The sequence below is a fragment of the Amphiura filiformis genome, chromosome 12, assembly GCF_039555335.1.
Source record: "Amphiura filiformis chromosome 12, Afil_fr2py, whole genome shotgun sequence".
Taxonomy (NCBI): domain Eukaryota; kingdom Metazoa; phylum Echinodermata; class Ophiuroidea; order Amphilepidida; family Amphiuridae; genus Amphiura; species Amphiura filiformis.
This window is the reverse complement of record NC_092639.1, coordinates 33,041,291-33,051,592: the sequence shown is the minus strand read 5'-3', so window position 1 is coordinate 33,051,592 and position 10,302 is coordinate 33,041,291. Positions and strand designations below refer to the sequence as shown.

Genomic DNA, 10,302 nt, shown 5'->3' with positions numbered 1-10,302 from the left:
CAAAGTGGTCTCAAATTGTTCCGCTTGGAAAAAAAGGTTAACTAAAGAATAGTTTACAATATCTGAGATGTTTCGTTACGTGGGTAACAGGGAAAAGAGTAAAAACCCATTGAATCATGTTAATCTTGACCTATTTTATGATGTTACGCTTACATTGTCTGAATGCTAATAATGATATATGGGTTTTTTACCCATATTCGCCCTATTTTGAAAATTTGAGCCCGGCATTAGCGGCCATTTTGAATATTATGCAAATTACCATTTGCCCCCTACTTCCTTTTTTGTCCTTTTTTTTGTTGTTAAGGAGGGTGTTCAGAGTCACTAGCAAGCAAAAAACATTGGAGTTCTAATTTTGTTTAGCTCAAACGAAATTGACACGTCTATGTTGTGAGTAGACCAAAAATGGATGAATGAGTGCAGAAAAATATTCCGCGTAATCAGAAAAGATCCCATTACCCAGTTTTATTTTAGGATTATGAACACCTGTTCTTGATTGAGACTCAAAATTGGACATTTTGTTAATGATATAGTTCCTCGTTGTAAGGAACGCACCATTAGACTGGGGGGTCAAGGTAAATGTAGGTTAGGTAATTTTGACATGAGCATTTAACAAATGTATAACAAATTACCTAATTATTTTTGCAACATACTCATACATATTTAAAATATCTCAATACCGGTATATGACTTGTTACGTCCCTTTGCTACCACAGCGTGTCTCTGAAAGAAATGTACCGACAGAAATTTTTTTTTACATACTTAGTATACAATTGCATAATTAAGCAGAGTTTTACTTTTTGAATTTCAAAATTGACTGTTTCGTTCGTGAAAATAATACATTTAGAATCCTTCCACTGTTCTGCGAATTCAATACAGCAAATAAAGATCTGAAGCAGGCTTCCTCAAATAGATTTGTTGAAGTGTCACATGAAATAAAAGAAAACTGCATAGTGCCACTCAATAGGTGCAAAGCAGCCATCCCGGTGCTTTAGCACCGCGGGGTAGTCATCGAAGCTATCGATTTTTTTGAAATTTGAGGTGCAAATGACGCCATCTGGAGGACGCCCTCAAGTTTCGTCAAAATTTAGACATACATTATTGTAATAATATCATTGAACTAACATACCCGGCAAAATTCATGCCTTTAGGTACTGTATAGTAAGATAATTACTCAGCGGCTTAGCCAGCTCTCTTGGTCAGAGGGGGCAAAAATAAATTTGTTTTCTTTTAGAGAGAGACTGTACTCTTCGAGCTCCCAATTGTGACGATTTGCGCGCGTAGCGCGTTAAAAATTGTATTTTACACTATTTTCGCCCATGATCGGGATAAAATGGCTTTAGAGTGAAAATGTGCGCGCTCAGCGTGCAAGAAATTTGTATTTTACATTATTTTGGCCCATGATCGGGTGAATTATGGTGGAAAAGGGCTCCTTGCCCTTTCCTTTTCCTCCAGATTTTCTCTTTCATTTTTTTTTAGAGTGGTACTTTTTTCTTTTCTTTTTTTTTTTGTCAGGGGCAATCTTCCCCTGCCATCCCGCTGGCAACGCTACTGTAATTACTGCATTTTGTCTCTATATTGATAATTATGAAGTTCAAAGTCACAATTTAATATCAAATTATTGCCTTTACAAAAATATAAACCTTTATTATCTGTCTTCGTTACTTTAAAGGTATGATGAAAATAAAATCATACATTTTTTTTTTTTATTCTATCCTACATGCACCATTAAGTTAAAGATAACGTGTAATATACAAATTAACGTAGTCATCCAAATTTAAAATTAACGAACTATTTTATATCTATTTTTTAGGTACACGTTCAACGAATTCATCAAATTAAGGTCCTGCCAGCATGACCATCTACCTAATTTATACGAAGGCGATAATAATAATAGACAGCACCAAGTGAACGAACTTAATGTCAATATGGTGCCATTCAAGAGTACCAATTGGTTACAGCACCTCATGTGACATCGCGTATTTACGTACCGTCAATGTCCACGTTCGTTCACCTATTATAATATAAGTCAGAAATTCAGAAAAACAATTAGTTTAATATCGTCTGACAATCCTGTCAATTAAACTCCGGTACTAACTAATTATGGACCACGAGGAGACTGATTGACAGGGACGATAGACTCGAACTAATTTCTTTGTTACTGAAAACAGTATATCCAACCACATATTTAAATTCAATCGAACTGAAAGATTTCAGGTAATACATTGTGTCCACAACTTTTCAGACGTTCAGCAAATATGTCGCCCTCCAGTTTTCCACGGATAGTTTGTTAATCTTAATATAGAGGGCCACTTCTTGCATTTATCACACATACATGGGTTGCATACATGAACCATATCTTTCTTTGAAGGTTTCATAAGGCCCAAAAAAATAATTGTTTGTTTGTCCTCCACAGCTTTGAAAGAGGATGTGCGGGCGGGCGGATTTTTTTTTTTTTTAAAAAAAAAAAAAAATTTTTCGGATTTGGCGCATTCCTGGACCTAGCTAGAGCTAAATGCTACAATCATTCATGGTGAATAAAAAAAAACAATAGTCATAGTCTTTTAATGATTTCAAATCCAATGTATTTTCAAGTCACTAAAAATAATAGACTATGACATGAACACAAGTTATAACTTTGCATATTGAAGACACAAAATGTTTTTGTGGTTTTTTTTTTAATTTACAAACATGAAAGATCTTAGTATTTAGCTCTAGCTAGGTCCAGAGATACTCCAAATCTGAAAAAAAAAAAATACTTATTTTTATTCAAAAAAAATGAATAAAATAAAAAATGTGTTCAGGTCTTAATCTGAGGAGCGGGCGGTGGAGGACAAACAAACAACTTTTTTTTTGGCCTAAAGCGGAGGAATATGGCTTTTATCATTCTCCCTCGCTGTCGAGTGTGATTATTGCAAGACATGACAACACTTGGCTACCTGGAATTATAACCAATACTATGTATAAAAATATTGGTTTGAACATAGGCAGTAGCCATGTAAATTATTATGATCTGAACTCCAAAAGTGAAAATACAGGTCAAAGGTCAGAAGTCAAAGTGCAAGTCAAGTTTAAGGGTCACACAACATAAACAACAATATCATAAATACAAAAAATTATTCTCGTACGATTTTTGAACATTATTGACTAATTTCACCTTCAAAGTAAAAAATAAAAATATGTTTTAACCTTTTTAACCTGCGTAACAAATGTATGTTGTCTTGCAAATCCCGATAATGATAAGTAGAAGGGCTACTTTAAGGTTAGCAACTATTTTAAACTGTTTTGATTTGGTAGTTCAGAGCATCTTGCGAATGGTAGTGAGCTTTGGCAAAAATTGCATTGATCATTTCATAGCGAGTGTGTAGCGAGTGTTCAAATATTACAGATATACTTTTGTATGTCCTGTGGTTCTTGAGTTACGTTGTAAAGAGGGCGGAAACAACAATACTTTTATAAAACGTACATAACCCATTAACATCAAGCAAGTTTTTAAAGTATATGATTTGTAGAATGAACTTTTGCAAAAAAATCAAAGTGTTTTTTTCCAGTAATATATTGATTTAGACAATGAAAAACGATTTTTTGGCTGCTTCGACCAACCAACCTCGCGTACCCTTAACAAGATCTGTGGATCGGTTAGATAATTGGACAATGAAGCCTTGATTAACTAGTCGATAACAAATATCGACACAGCATCGAAGGGGTCGAACCCGGATTGATCCAATTTCCATACGGTGCCTTATGTCAGAAAAATATACAAATTACAAAACAAAAACAACAAAAAACACGTGTTTCATCATGGCCACTATGACTATTTTCTTGAAGGAAAGTCCGATCATTTCAGAAGAGAATGGCTTTTGTTATAATACATGTAGTATCGAAATTAATACATGTTGTCCAAAACAAGAAGGAATGCATCACGGGTACATATTATAGTATAAATGAAATTTTCATTTGATTTAAAACCTTCATTTAGAGCCCTGACATTCCACATGTAGCGCCACATTACATTGTTTTTGTTTCCTCGTGTGATAACAAATATAATATTAAATCTATTGCAGCACATCTTAGAATAGCAATTACAAGAAATATTATACATTTTAAACTTTGCCAAAATAATACAACTGAATATAAAATACATTTCTATCAAAATATGATATGATACAATTTGAAATTATACCAAAATAAAACGATTGAATACAAATACTATATTAATAAGTACATTATGATAAAGCAAGCACACCAACATGGTAAAATGTGACCGAACTAACCGGCACATAAAAGCTAATAACTCAGGAGAGGTTATCAGCACTTGCACTCAGCAAGATCACCGTGCAACAGCATCTTGCTCCAATTGATGAAAATGTGAGTGAATACGCTATGAATGTATCGGGCTGAGGGCTTAATTTGAACACCACTGTGATTTAATTACACCTTTTTCATAAGTGCTAAGAGTGTCTATGACTAGATTTGACACGTTCCTAAAATCAAAAAGTGATTTGAAGCGCGCAAGGGTCAATCAAAGGTCAAATTTCAAACTTTAATTGTCAAAAGTATAGTTTGACATTATTATCTGCGACATACCGTTATTCAGTTATTAAGCAAAAAGGTTCAGGAGGTGGTCAGTTTTTTTGGCCACACAAGGGTCAAAAATGAAAAACGCTCCGATTTGAACGAAAATTGCTTGTCATGTAAAAACAAGTCAACAAAGTTTGAGCAAATTTAAAATTTGACCCCTGTGTTGACTTATGATTGATCCGTACACTCTTAGAATCATTAGCTAATGTTGGGAAATCTGGTAATAGACATCCTTAGGACATCAAATGAAAATTAAATTACAGAGCGGATGCAAACTAGGTCCTCTTTCATCCTCAACTAATTAAACATTGAGGTCGTAAATAGAGTATGTATTCTTGAGAGGGCACCCATTTACCGTTTTTCTATTACCAACGAATACGTGTGACAAATTCCGTTTGTTTCCAATGTAGAAATGTTCGCGCTATCGACTGATTACATAACTGTTATGAATTTTTAATTAGCAGTCGCCTCGATCCACTCTGCAATAATAATAAAGTACTTGCTATTTATTCCCGGGGAATCCAATGAACTTCGCCTTGATACTGATGCACACAGATACACCTGGATACACAGAGAAATTAATAGCGCCTCCAAGAATAGGTTGTCATATAAAAATGGTCAATTACAATGGGAGAAAGCCGAACCTTGCCGAAATGGCAAAGGTCTTGGTCTGTCTTATTGTGTTTGGTCAAATGTGTATGACGAGGAGATCGTATAGCGGACGTGACAATGCAACAACAACAAAATAACTTAAATATTTTTTTGTCATCATGGACTGCAGTCCTATATAAGTTACCAAATATTGGTCACTATTCGCTGTCGAAGTGATGATGTAACAGGATTACTTACCATAGCAATAGATGAATACAATTTTTGAATAGATCGCCCTGCACTACAACCTTCACGCGGTACCTATGCATGCTAATCACTGGCACCTTGCATATTGCTACCACATCTTAAAATATATGTAGCAGTCGCTGCGATTGAGCTGTAACTCGCTAGCGATCCAAGACTGGCGATTGCATATTGCTACCACTCTTTTAGGTGTATCGCTGGTTTTAGCAGTAGACCTATTAGTAGTGACAGGGATTTGTACCGCTCATAGGTTGCCTGGGGATTTATTTGTGGCGATTTGACACCAGGCATGCTAGTGATTTTTATAAATCGGTAAATCGCTTCTCCAATCGGATGCAAATTGAAAACGTTACCATAAAAGTAGCCGTGGAAGCGTTAAAGACCTTACACATATGCATCCATTAGTCATTAAGGTACCAGTTCTGTTCACCCCGATATCCTAAACAAAGACGTCAAAACTAAAACCAGCAACTAATACCTATACTCTTTAGCTCTGATTTAATACCTCATGTATTGAAATCGAATAAGAATTACATTAACGGTGACCTAACGGTGACCTTACACATTTGCAGCCATAAGTCATCAAGGTACCAGTTATGTTCACCTCCTAAAACCTAAGGAAGGATTATTGATATCCAAAGTTGCATTTTAATGTTCTAAATCAACAGAATTAGAAAGGACGGCGCTAGTTATCTTGGTCGACAACGCTCTGTACTAATCAATAAAACACCCAATTTGGATCATCATGTCTTAAAAAATGCATCTATAGAGGTTGTGTATATGATCATATCATTCCGTAAATATGGCGGACTTCTCAAATACATTCAATAAAAGCATAATTGCAATCTACCTCGTCTCACACACATAACAAATGCACTACGTTCAAATAGGTTGATGCCCTTGATGACAACTATCGATTGAATGGACTGCACTGCGCCATGATTACGGTGAATGACACCGGTTCAAATCCTTTGTTTGGCGCCAATCGATAAAAGCATGCAGGGCCTCTATTGGCTACTTGTTCTAATTATGACACATCTGTCTTTGTATGATATACAAAGGTAAACATAAATGGTACCTTAATTCTCTTGCGGGCAGTATTACCTGATGTAGAAATGTCATTTTCAAACAGCTGTTTTAGGTAAAATATTACACATTTCATCATCTGGTTTATAGCTGTTACGGTTTAATGTACATCCTAGTAAATAACCTGTAGCCCTCTTTTTCAACAAACCTCGGAGTCACCTTTAGAGGTGTATGAAACAGAATGCAAACACTAGCCGGCGGCTTTCCTCCACACTTCCTAATTCACGCATCAGATAACTCTAAACAAACTGAAAGTACACAGCGAGTTAAAAAAAAGTACGTGGGCGACACGACGTGAGGTAAAGCAATTTGTATGGTGAATTTATACAACATTTTGTTGTAAGGTCGCCCTCACCTTCAGAACTTCGTAAAACGTGATTCTCCAATGCAAAACTGTACATGTTACACTTGCACATCAGAATGACATCATGGATTCTATCGGTGACTTGCAGGTTGCATCCATTATCATAATGAACTGAACAATAAGGTCAGTTTACTGATGACATTTGAGTTAGCCAGTATTAAAAGTGTAAAATGGTACCAAAAACGTTGCAATTTACACCCACAAATTTTCTGTTCAAGTAATGTAGTCAAACTATTTTACTGGTCTCATATTAAAAACAACCGTTCTGATGCATCTTTGATAGTGTAAATCAAAGTTCCAATTGAACATATCGGATCAAAAACAACGTCATGAACGTCGTCTATGTTTAGTATTAAACATGTCACCGAATAGAAATGCAATCATACACCCTATTTTAATAGAATCTGGTTTGGTGCATATGTGGTAATAGTATCAGCCTTTCACGGTTCCAAAGGCTTTTTTTTATGATAATATTTAATTCTTAATATAAACATACCACAGCGAAGAATAGTAGTTAAAAATCAATTATCACCATATCTTTGGAGCTACTTAAATTATGTTTTCCGGGAAAATGCTTCAAAGTGAGGTACCAGTCTGAGGTACCAGCTCTCAAAATGTAGACATAACTGGTACTGCGCAAGCACATCCTGTGGGAACTGCAATATGTTGCCACCGATAGTCCTTGCACTAGCTGGTTTTGCCTAGGCAATCATCCAAGAATTATTCTGTAGACATCCAGATCTTAGTCCATCGTCTCGTTGTTTAAATCCAAAGCAGGATTGTGTATTATTCAGGCATGTTGTACGCCAAAACCATTGCCTTTCAGTAATTTGTACTTCGGTGTTATCTAAATTTATACCACTTCTAATTTGCGCCCATTCGTGATGCTCCGGACAGGCTCGAACCATCAAAGGGATTTGTCGCTGAAATGTTAAAAATACAAAACAAGATCATAACCGATATTGTTATTTATTTAGAAAATTACGGGCTTGTTTAACCGGCAAACATATTTTGGGTTTTGGTTTAGATAAAAACATTTTAATAACATTAAATGTCGTGTTATATAAAGTTTTGAATGAAAACACACCACAACAATATTTTAAAAACGTTTGCAAAATAATATTTAAAAAGTTTTTGGTTGCCAAATATTTTGTCTACGCTTAAAATTTTATTTTAGAATATTTGCAGTACGTTATTAACAAATGTTTTTGAATGTTATGAAAACATTTTATACCCATTATATGCCCTTTATACAACCCGACATTTAAACTTTCTAATCTTTTTGTGAATGATGTCCAAAACGTTTTGTGTTCACTGGGTATTTGCCTAATTTGTAATGTAATGTCTAATTTATGTTTGCAAGAAATGATCCTTTAAAATGTGGCGTAACCTGTTAAGTGACATTAAAATGATCCCCAAAAGTGAGCTGAGTTAGAACCATTGTTAAAGGAACCTCTCTGTGGCACAAATCATAATATGAGGAAAATAAGAAGAAATGGCACTTGTATTGAAACAAATATTCCGCCTACTCCATTTTGGGCTATGATGAATATGGTGGCAGAAGGTAGTTACCATGGTACCCAACCAGAGAAGATAAAACTCCCTAGGGAATATATTCATAACAAATTCTTAAACTGATCGTAGAATAGTGATATTTATTTCAACCAAACGAGGAGCCTCAACTATCCTACTTTGCTGAGGATGCGTTTACTATAATTCTTGCTAGGTGCTAATATCTTAAGGGGCTCATGGAGGCCACACCACGCAGTAGTTCTAATGTGAAGTAAGGAAGAGATCAATAATACTTGTGTACGGACAATGGTTGAGGTTCAGTTATCTTTAAACTTTCTGACCGCCAAGATATTAATTTGGAGATTAGTTCATACAGCAGATTATTGTTTTCAATAGTTTTCAGTCATATGTGACCTGCTCCCACTAAATGAACACAGAGTTGGTAGTTTTGAGACATCCTGGTTGCTGAGTTGATGTTCCTGCACACGTGTACAAGTATTTTGTGAATGGGGCACAAAGGATATAGTTCTGGCTTGCAGAATGCTCCATTCGCAAAATCATACTACTTGCTTGTACATTTGCGCGTCAAATAAAGAACACCAAATTAGCAGCCAGGAGGTGTCGAAACTACTTGTGACTTTGCGCCCATTTCGTGGGACCATGTCACTTTAACTCGTGAGCCTTTTAAGAATATGACAAAATATTACCTTAAATATAGCATAGGGATCTGGCTTGTCTTGTCGCCGCCATCTGGGTGGTATATCGGGAACAAAATTTGGTTTGGTAACTGAAAAAGCTATTCTTCTTGCTAGTAAATCTTCTAATGGTGGCAAAATCTTTAATAAATCAAATAAAGTTGGTCCTTGAGGCACTAGACGTAACGGAGGAGGAATATCTAAGATATCGACGAATGGTTGAGGTTCTGGTGGAGGTAAAGACTGTCTCTATTCTCTATATAAATAGAAAAAGAAATAACACAAGAAAAATTAATGATATTATTGGTATACTGCCTGTTATCAATTAATGATCAATAATGTGTGTACTTGACCACGAATTAACATTATATTAAAGGGGCATTGCGAGATTTCACCAAAATTGCGCCCCTAATTTTGGTTAAGGGGTTACAATTCCATTGTTTTTTTGCATTTTGTGAAGAAATTACAAAAAAAATTTGGACAAAGTGGTATGCAAAATGAAGGGGCAAATCTTCTCGTTTTATTGGTGGCATCGGTATCAACGTAGCGTACATGCTTTTAAAAGTAGAAGCCAAAAGGTGGTACTTTGTGTAAAACTCCATGATTTTGTAATAACAGTTCGTTAAAATTTTGGATAGCTTGCTAATAGTTAGATAAAGTTGATATGTAAAAATTACTGATTTCTTTTAGAAGAATAACAGTCTTATCAACAGTAATAATTTGTACATCGTTTGTAATACTGTGCTATTAATCAAACACAGAAATCTGAAGAGGGTTCCAAAAATTAAGCAGAAATAATCAGAAAGATCGCAACCATACTAAAGCAATGTTGAAAAAAATTGTATCTAACCTATACCACCATATTGGTCGTTGTTGTGATTTCTATTTTATTTATTTGTGAAATCGTCTAACTAGGCATTCTGTACTATTTACATCAAATAGTAGTATATCAGCCTTCTCGATTATATCGGTTAAAGAATCAAAATTATTCATTGTATCTTCTCATAAATTCAAAATTGATGCTAAATTTGACCTGAACAATTGTCGGGTTCCGGTGATAATAGCCTTTTTCTAACAACACAATAATATTGGCAAACTATCATCCATTGTGTAGTTATATAAATGCACCACTAGATTTTCAAAAACGTTTGGATTTACAAATTGTATTCATGTAAACTTGAACATGCTGATTTTAACTGGATTGTTATGAAA

The 10,302-nt window shown here is 35.1% G+C and overlaps 2 protein-coding genes across 2 annotated transcripts in view; both read right to left on the bottom strand.

Moving 5' to 3' along the window:
• The window catches only part of LOC140166764 (uncharacterized), an 8,950-nt gene extending 2,395 nt beyond the window's left edge, over window positions 1-6,555 (bottom strand). The window contains exon 1 of the mRNA XM_072190258.1: window positions 6,538-6,555. Within this exon, the coding sequence (XP_072046359.1) occupies window positions 6,538-6,555 (18 nt within the window). The remainder of the gene's footprint in view (window positions 1-6,537) is intronic.
• Window positions 6,556-7,437: 882 nt separating this feature from the next.
• Window positions 7,438-10,083, bottom strand: LOC140166763 (uncharacterized). The gene is given in 3 exon segments (XM_072190257.1): window positions 7,438-7,806; window positions 9,103-9,339; window positions 10,024-10,083. Coding segments are annotated over 3 exon segments (666 nt in total).
• Between the last annotated feature and the right edge of the window lie 219 nt (window positions 10,084-10,302).